Source organism: Danio rerio, chromosome 23 (assembly GCF_052040795.2).
Source record: "Danio rerio strain M-AB ecotype USA chromosome 23, GRCz13ab, whole genome shotgun sequence".
Classification (NCBI taxonomy): domain Eukaryota; kingdom Metazoa; phylum Chordata; class Actinopteri; order Cypriniformes; family Danionidae; genus Danio; species Danio rerio.
Window position 1 is genome coordinate 8863259 of NC_141043.1, and position 16103 is coordinate 8879361.

Here is a 16103-nt window from a genome sequence, read left to right on the forward strand (position 1 = left end):
GTAGGGGTGTGAACCTACACTGGTCTAACGATTTGGTTCGGTTACGATTATCATGCCATCAATTCGGTTCAATTCGATATCTCAGTGCATTAACCAGGCCCGGATTATTTATTTGACCATAGCCTCACTCTTTTTATTCATTATTTTGTCTCAGAGCCATAGAGCAAAATGCAGCCTGCAGGGTAATGATGATATAACTATCATTCCGGCCACACAGCACAAGCACGTTATGTTACGACGTCGCCGATCCGTGTTCGATCCTCACCTGAGTAATTCTTTTTTATTTTTTTTATTTTATTGTTAAGACATATAAAACTGTAAGGTTGTTGAACATTTGAAGTTCTAAAGCAGCTGTTTTCTTGAAAAAGACGTGAAAGTGTAATTAAAAACTGAAATGGAAATAACCTTATTTTAATATACTCAGTTGTGAACTGAGGTGGGCCGGTCTAATGCTTGAAACTCCAGGGCTGAATAGGAATCCCACTTCGGCCCTGGCATTAACGATGCTTTCCATACATAATTAGATTTTTTCAACACAAGAATTTTTTATTAAAATCTTTAAATGTATTTATATTTATATATTATTTGTAATACAAGCTTGTTCTTTAATACAGCAGTAAAATATATGAACTATACCCTTAATTTGACCTGCTCAGAGAAAACACTCTTTCTCAATGCATCAAACAAAACTCTAACAAATGCACAGAAGACAGCATGAGCATTTATAGCAAATAAACTCATGTAAATAATATTGAGTGCTGACAGGTGAGGTCTTACATTCCTATGATTGGTTATTGTCTTCACCTGCGGTTGATGAACAGCCACGGTTACAGTCTGTATGCGCATAATACGTGGTTATCACAGGTTATCCAAAATAGATACAGTGGAGAAAACTTGCACCTCAGGTACGCTCTTGTCTGGATCCACAATTATTGCTTTAACAGGCAAGAGGAGAGGAAAAGACAAACAGACCAGCGAGTCAAATGTCCAAAGTGAGAGAGAGAGAGAGGCGGAGATGGAGTTTTACAGCATTTCTCCGTATTAGTCAAATAGCGGCTGGTGTGCTGTGCCGCCTTCATTGTAGTAAGAGTGTTATTTACTCGCCCCCGCCTCCTTCGCCATAGTATTCTACTGCGACATTGTGCATAGGAGATGAATGACGTTAGTTTGTAATAACCGGTTAAGATCTATTACTGAAGCGATATCAATCATTTTGACACCCCTAGTAACGAGCAACTATGACATAAAAAATCTATTAGAGTAAAAGTATTAAACTCATCGAAAATATGTACTGAAGTAAAAGTGGAAGTAGGAGAAAAGTCAATACTCCAGTAGAGTACAGATACAGACTTTTAGTACTTAAGTACAGTAGTGAAGTAGTTCTATGTTACTATACAACTCTGATCAATTGTGCTTTGTTGCTACTTGCTAGAAAATGCCAAGATGTCCTCGCTTCAGTCTGTAATCATGATGACGTACTGGACTAGGTCCAATATGTGGCGGACATTGTACCGCCCACTAAGGTACACCCATACTACTGTTATGGTTGGGTTTAGGGTAGGGGGAGGTGTAGACGATCATCCATTACGTAGTGTACCTGGTCCAGTATGTCATCAAGCTGCGGGCTGTAGCGAGGACTTTCTCGAAAGTGCTGGTTGGGCGTGCAGTTGGGTCTCTGAACCTGCTGCTTCACCCTACCCAACAGTAGGTGGCACTGTCTGAGAAAATGATAGGTCTGAATGTGCTGGTGTGAGAGTGTGGGTCTCCAGGCCTGCAGCTTTACCCTACTCGTTTGAGAAGATTTGAGATACTTTTCTGCAGTGTGACTTTTCTTATGACCACCGTCAAACCACAAACAGATATGAGCAACAAACCTGATGTTGTAATCAGCGCGACAACTTAAAACAAGCAAATCAGGTGAAGAGTACAACAGGAAGAGCAACTTATTGAGTAATGTAGACTAACCATATTCCGTTCACAACGATGTTCTGTACAGATTACCATTTAACGCTTATCTCTGAAAAAATACTTATGGGTCGTAGGCAAGCTCACTCTTTCAACCCCAAGCACAACAGATACCTTCCTACTATATGTTTCCAAGTAAATTCAGTAAGTTGGCTACGTCCACCTAATGCGCTGAAAATAGACAGTGCTAGGCAAGCGTAAAGTGCTAGTGTCGCCTCGTAGGGGAGACATTAAAAGCCACGACAATATGCTTTTGCATTTAATTTATGCATCACAAAGTATTACAGTCTTTATGAAGTGAATATTACATTATCACAAATTGTTAAATAAATTATCTTTTGTTAAATAAATGCTTTATAATGGGGATATTTAAATGTCAGTTGTGGGTGATGACCGCATGGCACAACTCTCCGCCAGAGAGAGCCTGAGAGACAGGCTGCAAATGCTGTTTGGATACTCTTTGTGCAGTGATGATGTTTATATTTATAAAAGGTCAGTCAAGTTAGCCTTAATTTGCATGAATTTAATGTTTTATTATTTTAAATTGTCATGCTGTAATAAAATAACCATGATATAAAAATTTACATTTAGTCATTTAGCAGATGCTTTTATCCAAAGCGACTTACAAATGAGGACAAGGAAGCAATTTACACAACTATAAGAGCAACAATGAATAAGTGCTGTAGGCAAGTTTAAGGTATGTAAAGTCTAAGAAGGAGAGCATTAGTAATGGAATTTTTTTATTTTTATTTTTTTTATTTTTTTGAGTACAGTTAGTGGTATATACAGAGAGGCGATTGCAAAGTAGGAAGTGAAGTGGAGACTAAATAGTTGAGTTTTTAGTCGTTTCTTGAAAACAGCGAGTGACTCTGCCGTTCTGATGCAGTTAGGGAGTTCATTCCACCAACTGGGCAGATTGAATGCGAGAGTTCGGGAAAGTGATTTCTTCCCTCTTTGGGATGGAACCACGAGGCGACGTTCATTCACAGAACGCAAGTTTCTGGAGGGCACATAAATCTGCAGAAGTGAAGGCAGGTAAGAAGGAGCAAAGCCAGAGGTCGCTTTGTAGGCAAACATAAGAGCTTTGAATTTGATGCGAGCAGCAACCGGCAGTCAGTGCAAATGGATGAGCAGCGGAGTGACATGTGCTCTTTCAGGTTCATTAAAGACCACTCGTGCTGCTGCGTTCTGTATTAAATTAAATGATTGTGAAGCTATTTCATTTCAAACTTTCATAAAAGAGTTATTAAATATATCATTAACTTTAAGTTAAACACAATAATGGTATATTCTGACATAAGATTTTAATAAGACTTTAATTAACACCGTTAATACCTATCATCTTCCGTACACATGCGAAGGCGGTACTTTTCCCATCTTTTCTCAAAAACTACTGTTTCAAAAGACATCAATCAAGATTTGGATTGTGCAATAAGTATTCTCCCAGAGAATGAACACACAAGCATGCTTATCTGGCTTTCAGTGACGGAGGAGTGGTCGTTTGAGTGCGTTGAATAGCAAAAAGTGCACGGAGCATGGTTAGTCTACGTTAGTTAAAATCCAGTGCTCTTGTCCATCCTTACTGCATTGGCTGAGGTGAATCCCTCAGGTCCTTCCGGGTTTGAAAAAAAGCATTTTTTATCTGCAAAATATAAAATGTAAATATGACATGGGGATCATGTTTGAAGAGTTTGACACGTTTGAAAAGCTATAATCATAAAGGATTAAATTACACGATGTAAGCTCAGTTTAAGATGCATTTCTTGTTGCATGATGTTGCCTTCAAGTGGCCAAGACTTCAAGTGGGTATTTTGGACATGCCCTTTGTATTGACCTTTCTGGATGCAGATGTGTGCATGGTCAGGTTGTTTCATTACAAAATGACATCGCCACCTATTGGCCTGGCATGCTCAATACAGCAGCTTAAATATTGTTGTTTGGGTCATTTTGATGTTTTTGTTTGTGTGTGATTTTTTTTTAAAAGCACAAATGAAAGAAACGTCCTTTTTAGTACATGGTTGCTATGTAATAGTTCCATTAGATCTTTTCAATTATAGGTTTTAACAGGATCAGCAAAAAAAAGTTGATTATAATAGAGCAGCAAATTTAGTCAAATTTCATAAAATCTCCACTAGAGAGCAGAGTTCACTAATGGTTTTGAGTATCATTTGGTAAAGCAACGTCGAAAAACCCACCCCGTATTGATAAAAGGTCCAGAATTTGTCAAATACATGAGCTCATTTGTCTTGTTTTGACTGCTATGGTGTCATTAATTGGGAAGGCATCAAAGAAGTCTTCCAATAAATGCAAATAATTATAGTCTACATCCAGTTGTGCAAAAAATAAAAAATAAATAAATAAAATAAAAATAAAAACAAACATAGAATCTGACGTAAGTAAAGCCATGTTTGACTACAAGTAACTTTTATTTTGAATTTTAAAGATTATTATTTTAAGAAAACAAAATAACTATAAAAAAGGTTTAAAGCACCTAAAGCAGCCAATATTATAATATACGAATTAGGCTATTTTTTTGTTATCCATGAATGTTCAAAATGTACTTTTTTAAATGCATTATTAACATTATTAATATTAATGTGTCATGTGCTGACCAGTTTGTTATTTGCAAAGGTTTGTGGTGATTTTCCTTTAAGCTATAGACATGTTATTTTGGGGTTTTATATTAAAACAAGGAAAACAATTCCTTAATTCTACTTTTTGCATAAACCTCATTTTATTTATTGGAAAGTTTTTTTTTTTATACACAAATGCAAATATATTCATTGTAAGCCTAATTTTTTTATTTTTTAAACGAGAACTAGATCTTATTTAAAAACCATCGTAGACTCTCACAACAAGAAAGCTATTAAAACTTATGAAACATGCTCTTTATTTAATATTCTGCAATAATTTGTTTTAGCTTTGTCATGTCCCGTCATTTATTTTTTTTGTTTCTTTCTTTCTCTCTCTCATTGTCTTTATTTTATTTTACCTATATTATGTTTGTTCTAAATTTGTTACATTTAACTTATTTCAAAAAAGTTATATTCCTATTGATTGTACTATACTTCTTTCAGTTTTGTATCTCTATTTGTTGTAATGTACTGTTGTTATTGCAATAAAAAAATAATAAATGAATAAAAGTTTGTTATTTGCCCAGTAAATGACAACAGACTACAGTGTTTTTTTATTTAAAACTTCAACAGACTCCTTTTTTTCCTAATGCTATATGATGTAATAAATGTATATTCTTGACCATCCGGCAAGCTAATCCAGCTAAAAAAATAGTGCTTAAAATGTCTCAAAAAGCTGTATTTAAACCTCATAAATAGAAAATGAGGTGAATATCTGCAAAAATGTCCACTTTTTGAGAAAAAAATAATAATAATAACCGCCCCTTTTACCAGGCAACGGGACTGAAGGTTGTAACTTTTTGGATTCTGGTTGACCTGTGAAGTGTCGAAACTTGGTCCTGGAGGACCGATGTCCTACATATTTTAGTTCCAACCCCAATTAAACACACCTGAACCAGCTAATCAAGCTGTTTCTAGGTATACTAGAAACTACCAGGCAGGTGTGTTGAGGCAAGCTGGAGCAAAACTATGCAGGACACCGGCCCTCCAAGACCGAGTTTGGACATCCTTGCTCTAGTGCATGGCAACCACAAATCAACTATGGCTTTGCTAAACCAACTATCATTATTTTTTTTGTAAAAGCAGTTATACAATTTGTTATCAGACATATGCCATAATAAGGACACGACCAATTCTTATAAGGGCTGCTATAAGGTCCCTGACAGATTCTTTGCTCTGCTGTTTCTCAACATCAGAGACAAGTAAACAAAGCCAGAATTCAGCCTAATTATTGCTTAAAGTATTATGTCAGCATTATAATTAGAAAGGAGGGAGGCAAGGTGAAAGATTGGTCAATTTCACATCTCCTAAGATTAAAATGGCGGTGAAGCCAAAGATGACAGGAAGCAGATAACACAATTAGCCGAGCTGCTACTTAAAGGTGGAGAAAGAAAATTGCCTGTAGCCTAACAACATAGATGATCATTAATTATGCCTAAAAGGAATTTAACAACCAAATGCTTTTTCAAAGACATTCTTATAGCTCCCACTAACTAAATGCTCAGCAAAATAAGTGCTTTTAGGAGGGATATGCATTTAATCATATGATAAATCAAACTGCGGGCTTCTTAATTGAGTGTGAGGGAGGGGGGTTGAGCCCTGCGATGAGGCAGAGAACTTTACTGACACCAAGTGGTGGAAACACAAGTGTCCCATCAAAATAACCCTCAGCCTTCCCCAAATGGTCGTTCTGCAGCTGCTTGAGGTTTATCATGCAGCAGAGATACTGTGCTTCTTATGGCTCACAGAACTCTGTCAACTAAATCATAGAGAACGTTGCATGAAAATTAATGCGGATGATTAAAAGTAATGCAACTTACATTTTAAGCAGAAATGGTTTGCATTACTATGATACTGAACATTTGTGTCTGCAAGAATCTTGCTGTTGAAGGATTTTTGTAGCTCGTTGTTCTTCTTAGTGCTTGGCTCCCCCTGCTGGATATTTACAAGATTTGTATGGAGACTTGATTGTGATCTATAAAAAACAATGATGTTTAGATTAACACAAATTGTTTATTATATAAACCATTATTTGTTATATTTGTGGTATGTATATACAGTTATTTAAAGGAAAAAATAGTAAAAGGCTGGATAAAACATATCTTAATATTAGGGATATTCAGATAAGATCAATTTAATGAAATAAAGAGAATTTATTTTCAATGGCTAGACAGCATGGAAGTCTTATAAGGCCTAGTTAGTCTTATTCCATGAGTGGCACCCCAAATGTTAATTAAGCCACAAAGGGGGCTCGTTATGCAGTGTTATCATATTATGTCAATCAACATATTGTGTGGCACTTACTTCAGCCGCCTGATTATAATATGATCAACTTTTAAAGTTCTCCTGGAAATGACAATTACCGAGGAAGTCCTTCGTCAATCGACTGAGTAGAACTGTCTAAATCAGCGCATGCGCAATTCATCCCCAGCCTGCCTCCGTGAGGGTGTCGATTCTCAAGCTGGAACATTGGAGGAAAAAAAAGATACTGTATTTTACACACTAAACAGGCAAAAAACAAACGGATGTGCTTCAGAAAACGAAACGGCTACCGCCCTCCTGATCATTTTAATGCCAAAATTGTAAGTATTGTCATCGTCGGCGTTTTTAACAGCTTAAACGTTGAGTTTGCCAGTGGATGGTTGGTTCTTTCCCGTTTTTTTTTCTCCCGGAGAATGGGTCGTCCTCCCTAATCCCAATCTTCTGTCTTTACATTTGTTTTTTGTGCAGTATAAAGGGCAAGAACTTACTTCTGCGGTTTAGCTGGAGCGAAGCTTTCTAGAAACTGAGAGGTTGAATGTCTTCGACTGCTTATTCGCAGTCGAAGAGGGAATACCGCTTATTTTCGCGTCTCTGTTACTGGCCGTTCCGCTTCACCAGGATGAGATAGATATGAGGTCGGAGAGCTAGACGGAGTTGTCTTCTGCTGTAAAAGGCATTTGTGAGCCCCATTCAGTAGTCGTGCTCCGGGAGAGATGTGTTTTTGGTGTACAGTTATTACAGGAAGACCGAGAGCGCCCGGTGTGAGTGAGTGTGTGTGTGTGTGTGTGTGTGTGTGTCACGGGCATTACGGGTTTAATTTACCTTTAAAAAAACATTTGCATAACACAGTCGATGATTTAAATCTCTCTCCGTAAAACGGTCTGAGCTGATACAATGTCGGTTTGGGGAATTTCGGTACATCTGAAAGCTAATGCACGGATTATAGCGTTGTATGAGGGGTATATTTTCAAATCAAACATCAAGGAAGTGGGGGAGGATAAGGCTCTGGTTAACTTGTGTTATTTTATATATATAAACCGCATATTTTTGTCGAGCAGTGAGAATAAAAACCCGCAAGCTTTTTCGTGCCGAAAGATGTTCTTTTCCCTTTCACTGGCTGTGTAGTAAAGCGCGTTCGCGATGCACGCGCGGGACCTTCGGGTGAATGAATTCTGTGTGCGCGTACTCGTCGCGTTGGGGGCGGGGCTCGTGGTGTCGCGTGGCGGCGCAGAGCTTTGAACGCGTTCGCGCGTGTCGCTGCGGAAACGGAGGGGAGACACTAGCGCGCGTGTAGCGCTGACGTCAGAGAGAGAATTCCCGAGGTTAAGAGATATTTATGTCCAGTCAATGATTATACGTGACCTTTTGCTTTCCCGACGAAGCCAAGGCTTGATTTCTGTGTACTGACCGCATCAAAGGCCCTGTGTGTTGCTTGACGGAATTAAATAATCATCACGGTGTCAGTATGTAGCCTTCTTAGTTTGTGATGACAACAACGAGGGCTATATTTAGCCAAAAGAATGACATGTTTTGAAATACCAAGTAAGCTTCCACGTGGGCATGCCAGTCAACTCTCAGCTGCTTTGATATCTGCAGCATCTCTCTGCTGTACCAGGAATCGGCTTTAGTGAGATAATACCTCATTTGGACCACAGAGTCACACACTTTTGAGTTCTTAAAGGTCATTGTGTTTGTATCGTCTTGTAATTATGCATTGGGCATGAATCAGATCAGATGTCTCCTGAAAATATGAAGTGACAGAGGGCCTGTACCAGCTTTTTTCTATTTTAAGAAACGCCTAACAAGTCAGGAAATAAAGAACTAGCAATTAACTAGAACTAGACCTAACATTTAAATCAGCAACTGAGACCTAGATGTTATTGTGATTATTGGACCCTCTTTCGTTTTGAAGAAAAAAAAGAGGTTTCATTAAGCTAATTAAGTGGGCTTAAATAATCAGTTGACTTTAAAGGGGTTGTTCACCCAGAATTGAAAATTCATTGATCATTTATCGCAAACCTTTTTGAGTTTTTGTCCTATGTTGAACACAGAAGAAAGTATTCTGAAAAACGCTGAAAAGATGTAACCATTCATTTCCATATTTACTATAGTAGTGAACGCGGTTTTCAAAATATCTTCCTTTGTGTTCAACAGAAAAAGAAACTCACAAAGGTTTCCACTAGAGTTAATGAATTAAATAGCGAGTGAATTTAAAATGTTCAGTTTCTGTTTTATTGAAAATGTTTTTTTTTTTTTGCATTCAGAGTCTGTTTGTCTGTTTGTTAGAATCATTGTTTAATAAACAGATACAACTTATTATTTATTTAGATTTAAACATAGTATTTCCTGTAAACATTTTGCCATTATTAAGTAAATGTGAAAAAAAAAGTTTTGAGTGCACACTGTTATTATCACACTGACCCATTTTTTGATTAAATACATAGATTCAAACTTGCAAATGAAATAAACTACAGGACAAACACAAGTACAGTGCTCAGAATAATTGAGTACACCACATTTTAAAAATTATTATTTTTTTAGCAATTTCTAAGTGAATATAGGCAAGGTATTTTGGTGCTTTTAAACAAAAAAGATTTATTAAACAGATATATTTATTAGAACAATATTTTAGTCACCAAACATATTTAGAAATTGAAAGATAATACAATTAAATTTAAGCAAAATATTGCAAAAATAAATTACAACCTACAAAATTTTAACTAAATCTTTTCATTTGTTTTGCTTCTGTTGATTTTTCTTTTTAAAATTTGGGTGTATTAGTTTTTGGACCGTTATCGTAAGGTTTTTTGATAGATAAGCTTCAGATTTGGCTTCAGTACTGTCTAATCTAATGTATGCACAAATACAGTTGAAGTCAGACTTATTAGCCCCCCTGATTTATTAGACCGCTTGTTTATTTTTTCCCCAATTTCTGTTTAATGGAGAGAAGATTTTTCTGACACATTTCTAAACATAATAGTTTTAATAACTCATCTCTAATAACTGATTTATTTTATCTTTGCCATTATGACAGTAAATAATATTTTTACTAAATATTTTTCAAGACACTTCTATAGAGCTTAAAGTGACTTTTAAAGGCTTAACTAGGTTAATAAGGTTAAATAGGCAGGTTAGAGTAATTAGGCAAGTTATTGTATAACGATGGTTTGTTCTGTAGATTTTCGAGAAAAATGGAGCTTAAAGGGGCAAATAATGTTGTCCCTAAAATGGTGTTTAAAAAATTAAAAAAACTGCTTTTATTCTAGCCGAAATAAAACAAATAAGACTTTCTCCAGAAGAAAAAATATTATCAGACACACTGTGAAAATGGTCTTGCTCTGTTAAACATCATTTGGAAAATATTTTAAAAAGAAGAAAAAGATTTGAAGGGGGCTTATAAATATGACTTCAACTGTATAATAGCTTTCTATTAAAATATGAATTTAAAACACATATTTGTGAGGGGTGTACTTATATATGCCAAGCACTGTACATAAAAAGAAAACTATATATTTTGTTATATAGTTTGATTTGCATTTGTCTTAATGTATAAATTCTGGCAATTTATGTCTATCATAAGAGAAATCAACATAAATATTTTTCCAATTAAAAAACAAAAAAAAAAAACATTAAATATGGTGTGGTGGGGAAATGGCAAAAAACGTTTTACAGATGTTTTTAACGTTCATATAACTTAATAAACAAATAGAGTTTTTAGACACCAACTTGTATTTAAAATTACCAAAACAAAATCATAAAGCAGTTATAATCTGTTGTTTTTAGCCTTGCTAAACTTTTATGTATTCTCTCTGGGTCAAAATGGATGTAATAGCTTTATAAGGGTTAAAAAAAATCATTATGAGAGGCGTTGGTTCATGAGTGAGACTACTCTAGTCATGGTTGTTTGGGTGTGTGTAGTTGTGTAAGAGAACATATATAAATATATAGTTTTACCTTAATTTCACATTGCACAGTATTTTCATCTTATACGTGTTTTTATCACATTCAAATCAGACTTCAAGCATAAAAATTAATGCAGGAAACTTTGTACTAAAGTAGAACTTTGTAAAATAAGCTATAAAATAAATAAATAAAAATAAATAAATAAATAAATAATAAATAAATAAATAAATAGATTATTTATAAAATAAGATAGTTTATTAAATAAATAAATTAATTAATTAATTCATTAATTAATAAATAGTTTATTCATAAAATAAGATAGCTTTGCAGTTTATAAACATGTAGTAAAGGCAACTAATCTAAAATATAGATTACACAAAATTGCACTTCTTTTTTTGATGTGGTAAAGCTTCCGTAATTTTTTATTTGCAAAAACAGGACGTCATGCTTTTTTTAATTTTATTTTTTTTGCGTTTGTTATTTACAGTATATATTTAATACTTAGTTTATCTTTTAATTTTGCACTAACTCATCAATTTTAAACAAACATCTGTCATTTTATCATAGTTTTCAGTAACTCAAGACAGAGATTAACAATAAAAAAGCATGCATATTTTTTATCAAAAAAAGAAGTTTCCATCAGTACGGTATGCAGAGATAGTTATCATAAACCACATCCTACTGCAAGAAAAAAAGACTCACTCATTTTGTCTGCAGTATAGGCATTATTAAACAGCAGCTCCTGAATGAACAAAACCAGAGAAAATAGAAAATCAATGTGACCAGTCACTGGGGCAGAATCCTGAATAAATGATTCCCTTATTCATGGCCTTCAGGGTTGTGCAGGGTTCATAAGGGGCTAGTCGTCCTCTCTGAAGCCCTAATTCAATCAGAACACCGCTTAGCTGCTTTAAAAAGAAAAGTCTTTCACCAGTGCATGTTGCAAATGCACCTTTTTACATTGTATAGTCAGTACGTTAAAGTTAAAGACTTTAAAAGTTTCATGATACACGATCTTCTGTGAGTTGCCTTTATTGTTACAGTTTGAACAGCTCAAGTCTAGAATGCTTTATTTGATTTATTTATCTATGTAAATATTTGTTGATGGTATTAGAGGATAGAGCATTTTAATTTTGGATGAAAACTGTGTCATGCACAATGTGCAGCAAGAATGATCATCAGCAATTTTTTGCTCAGAACAAAAAGATTGTACATTTCAATGTCTAAAAGCAAGTTACAGAATTCAGCCTATGCTGAATGGCTCCACTGAGACCTGAATGTGTTACAGTTTGCTCATTTTTCATTCAAATATGCTGTTGGCGGGGGGCATTGCAGTGGCGCAGTATATAGTGCTGTTGCCTCACAGCATGAAGGTCGCTGGTTCGAGCCTTGGCTGGGTCAGTTGGCATTTCTGTGTGGAGTTTGCATGTTCTCCCTGCGTTCGTGTGGGTTTCCTTCAGGTGCTCCAGTTTCCTCCACAGTACAATGACATGCGGTACTGGTGAATTGGGTAGGCTAAATTGCCCGTAGTGTATGAGTGTTAATGAGTGTGTATGAGTGTTTCCCAGAGATGGGTTGCAGCTGGAAGGGCATCCGCTGCATGAAACATTTGGTAAATATGTTGGCGGTTCATTTCGCTGTGGCGACCCCAGATTAATAAATGGACTAAACCGAAAAGAAAATGAATGAATGCTGTTGACGGGACTGCTCATTAAATAAAGTGACTGTGTGAATTAGGGCTGCACAATATATCGTTTCAGCATCAATATAGCAACATTTGTATGTATCCACAATAGTCAAATCACAAAGATATGCAATGTTGAGTTGACTTTGCAATGTAGTTTTTACATTTATATAATCAAAACCATAATGCATGTTCTGTTTGTTTCACTTTTGTCTTTGCGTTGTTGCATGTATATACACTGTAAAAAAATCTGTTATTTTACTTTTTTGTCCGGGAGCTTGGGTGCTGGAAAAAAATGTAAAAAAATGGCCGTTAAGTTACAAACATTTACCTTAAAATAATGGTTGTTTAACTACAGAAATTTCCTTAAATTTTACATTTACGGTACATTTCTGTAATTTACATCTGTTATTTTATCCCAGATGTCTGTAATTCAATAACAATTATTTTAAAAACAAATTTGCAGCACCCCAGCTGCCAGAAAAAAAACTTGAAATAACATATATATATATATATATATATATAAATATATATATTTTTACAGTGTTGTAGTTTATTACAGGTTATGCATGATTAATTTCCCTACAGAATCATCCAATCAATCAAGATTAATACATTTGGCACACTTTAGGGGCCAGTTCTCAATATTATCTATTGAGATTAATATGTATGTTATTGAAAATGCTTATTAATACTTACTGTATGAATTAATTAATTCGTTTATTTTCTTTTCGGCTTAATCCCTTTATTAAAATGGGATCGCCACAGCGGAATGAACCACCAACTTATCCAGCACGTTTTTACGCAGCGGATGCCCTTCCAGCCGCAACCCATCTCACACACACATTCATCCACACATGCACACTACAGACAATTTAGCTTACCCAATTCAGTTGTCCTGCATGCCTTTGGACTGTGGAGGAAACCCACACAAACGCAGGGAGAACATGCAAACTCCACACAGAAATGCTAACTGACCCAGCCGAGGTTTAAAGGTTCAGGACACCCCGGAGAACTTTTTTTTTATATTAACAGATGTGTGTGTTGAGCATCAGTTAAGACAATGTTAGCACCTTTAATTGTGGGTGAAACTGGATAATTTTGAGCTTTTGTCAGCTAATTTCAGCTTCCGGGTTTAAAATGATTTTTGGGGCGGGATCAAAATCAGCGACGTAGCACAGAACTGCAAGTGCAATGATGACGCGTCGGTTTCTCATTATTATTCATAGCGGAGTTTTCTTATCCTATGAGAAGAGCCAGCTGCTTAATTATTCATGAGACCTGCCAGACCTGCCAGTGTCAAGGCCGAGCTGAGAGACACGGAAACCACGGCACAGTATTTAGCCGTTCATGTAGGCTCATATGCGTTTGTTTCCATGATCCACGGGGTTTGTTGCATTTTCCCCCGCGATCTTGTCAGGGCCGATCATACAGCAAAGCTGTGTGTGTGCTGCTAGCTTTTTTGTAGGGAGAGCAGCACGAGAATTAGAGAATGGCGGACGCTGTCTTTTATCAGGAGTTCGTTCAGATTCTGACACATCGCCATGCTGCTGTGTTTGCCTAAATCCTCCAGATTACCAGCAGGGTTAATGGTTAAAATGAACAGGTCAGGAGACCTGCTGCACTGAGTCTGCTGGATACGGGGATTGAGGGAGAAGTCTTCATTTATAGTGTTTACATGAACACACATCTTTATAATGATATAAATTGTGGTTTTCTGTTTATGAAATTATGAATAACAAATGTAGCAGGGCATTAAATCACTGTTCATTTCTTTGCATTTTAACTTTGTAAACTATAAACTCATGCGTCTCCTCACGGTTTGTCTCATTTTGTGAGCTAACTGACAACAGCAGTTATTCGCTCACCTTCTCCCCTGCTGGCTACGCCCATTCCTGCCTGATGCTCGAGGAGCTCCGCCCATTAATCATGCATCTTTTGAAAAAATTCTGAAGTAGACTTAAACCGAAAGTGGGGGGTGTCATGGCCCTTTAAACCAGTCACCTTCTTGCTGTGAGGCGACAGCACTACCTACTGCGCCATTGCCTCGCCCCTATCTGAAGCATATATCCTGTATAATCTTATATTCATAATCCTACCCAATACCTAAACTACCTTAATAACTATTTATAAGGAGCAAATTAGAAGCTGATTGAAGCTAATTTCAAAATAGTTTGCTAAGAGCAAGAATTGAACCTTAAAATAAAGTGTGACCAACAAATCAAAGCATATAACCAAGTATATCACAATATATATTGCAGAAAAGCAAAACATCGCAATATCAGATTTTTCCAATATCTTGCAGCCCTAGTGTGAAGTGAACATATCTTTTCATTGCATCTGCTATATCAGCATCTTTGCAGCCGGTTATGGTTTCTAAATTCTCCTCATCATAACTGGTGAATATTGACCTCATTTTTATTTTTGTGATAAAGTATATAGTCACAGCAATGCTGCATGTTATTGTTTTATTTGAGAATCACATAAATAACCACAACAAACATTGATTTTACAATGACCATTTAAAAGGCTTTAAATAGGGTTTTTGCTATCCATATTAGAGTAACGCTATCTATATTAACTTACACTGTTTGTTCAGTCTACTTGTTCAAAATGAGTTAAAACAACACAATTCTTGAGTTGAACTTACTTGTTTTATGTTTAATCCACTTAAATTTGTAAAAACTTTTTTAATTTCTTCATGTTGTCCAAACACATATCAATAGACTGATTTTATGCGGCCGCCATTTTAAAAGCGAAATTGCGGCTGCATTGGGAAGAAACCCGGATGTATCATTGGGAGTTACATAGGAATGTTGCGTATTTGGCTGTATATCTTATCAGCAAATAGAAAGTGACACAAATTTATCATTTCACCGCCTTGCGAGTGACCCGAAGGTCCGTTCTGAACGAATGGTGAACATAAAAAGGGATATCAGAGCTCATTTTCAGCAAAGTTAAGGGAAATGGAACTAGTTGGCTAATGTTTACCAAACACACGTTTTAGATGCTATTTGTCAAACTCGAGTTAAAGAAATTATTCTTTCTCTGTATTTGACTTGTCACGATACTGAATCAAAAGAAAAAAAACATCAATTTCCCGCTAACACTTAAAGGGCACCTAGGTTACCCCTTTTTTCAGATTTAATATAAGTCTTTTGCGTCTCTAGAATGTTTATATAAAATTTCAGATCAAAATACCCATCAGATTTTTCATTATGGGGGCAACGCGGTGAAATTATCACAAATTGAGGAGCGGGGAAGGAAGGCGGGGTGGAGCTACAATGCGGGGAAGCCTTCACAAACTGAGGAGCGATCACAAACTTAGAAGCGATCACAAACTAAGGAGCGGGAAAGGGGGCGGGGTGGAGTGACAACGCAGGGAAGCCTTCACAAACTGAGGAGCGATCACAAACTGAAAGCGGCGAGAGCATCAAAGTAGCCAGAAGTCATTCATTTTCAATGAGAACCGGCGGCGAGGAACATCGCGGTGCGTCTTCTTCTGTGTGAGCGTCGAGGAGAGTTAAAATCAAGTCAACTTTATGATATGAGCTATAACCGGGCTTGACGTGGTTTGGCGGCAAGCAATCACAATGAAGTAGTCCACCGCTTGAGAGGAGTTCAGAGAACACAGACCGGTGAACTTTGGTTCTGAC

General features: G+C 36.3%; 1 protein-coding gene and 1 long non-coding RNA gene across 9 annotated transcripts in view; one reads left to right on the forward strand and one right to left on the reverse strand.

Moving 5' to 3' along the window:
- Positions 1–2730: 2730 nt before the first annotated feature.
- LOC137489087 (uncharacterized) lies at positions 2731–7605 on the reverse strand. 2 transcript variants are annotated; one of them, XR_015523197.2, is made up of 4 exons: positions 7349–7605; positions 6903–7059; positions 6419–6573; positions 2731–3607 (listed from the first exon to the last, which is right to left on the reverse strand). It is a non-coding gene; the product is annotated as an uncharacterized LOC137489087 (long non-coding RNA). The 2 variants fall into 2 exon arrangements; XR_015523198.1 differs by lacking the exon at positions 7349–7605 and having other exon boundaries at positions 6962–7295.
- The window catches only part of rgs19 (regulator of G protein signaling 19), a 98715-nt gene continuing 89639 nt past the window's right edge, over positions 7028–16103 (forward strand). For all 7 annotated transcript variants that reach the window (XR_015522556.1, XR_015522558.1, XR_015522554.1 and 4 more), the window contains exon 1: positions 7028–7180. Coding sequence is in view for 2 of the 7 variants with exons in the window: in XM_087304944.1 (XP_087161070.1) it covers positions 7124–7180 (57 nt within the window). In the remaining 5 variants the exon portion in view is untranslated. The remainder of the gene's footprint in view (positions 7181–16103) is intronic.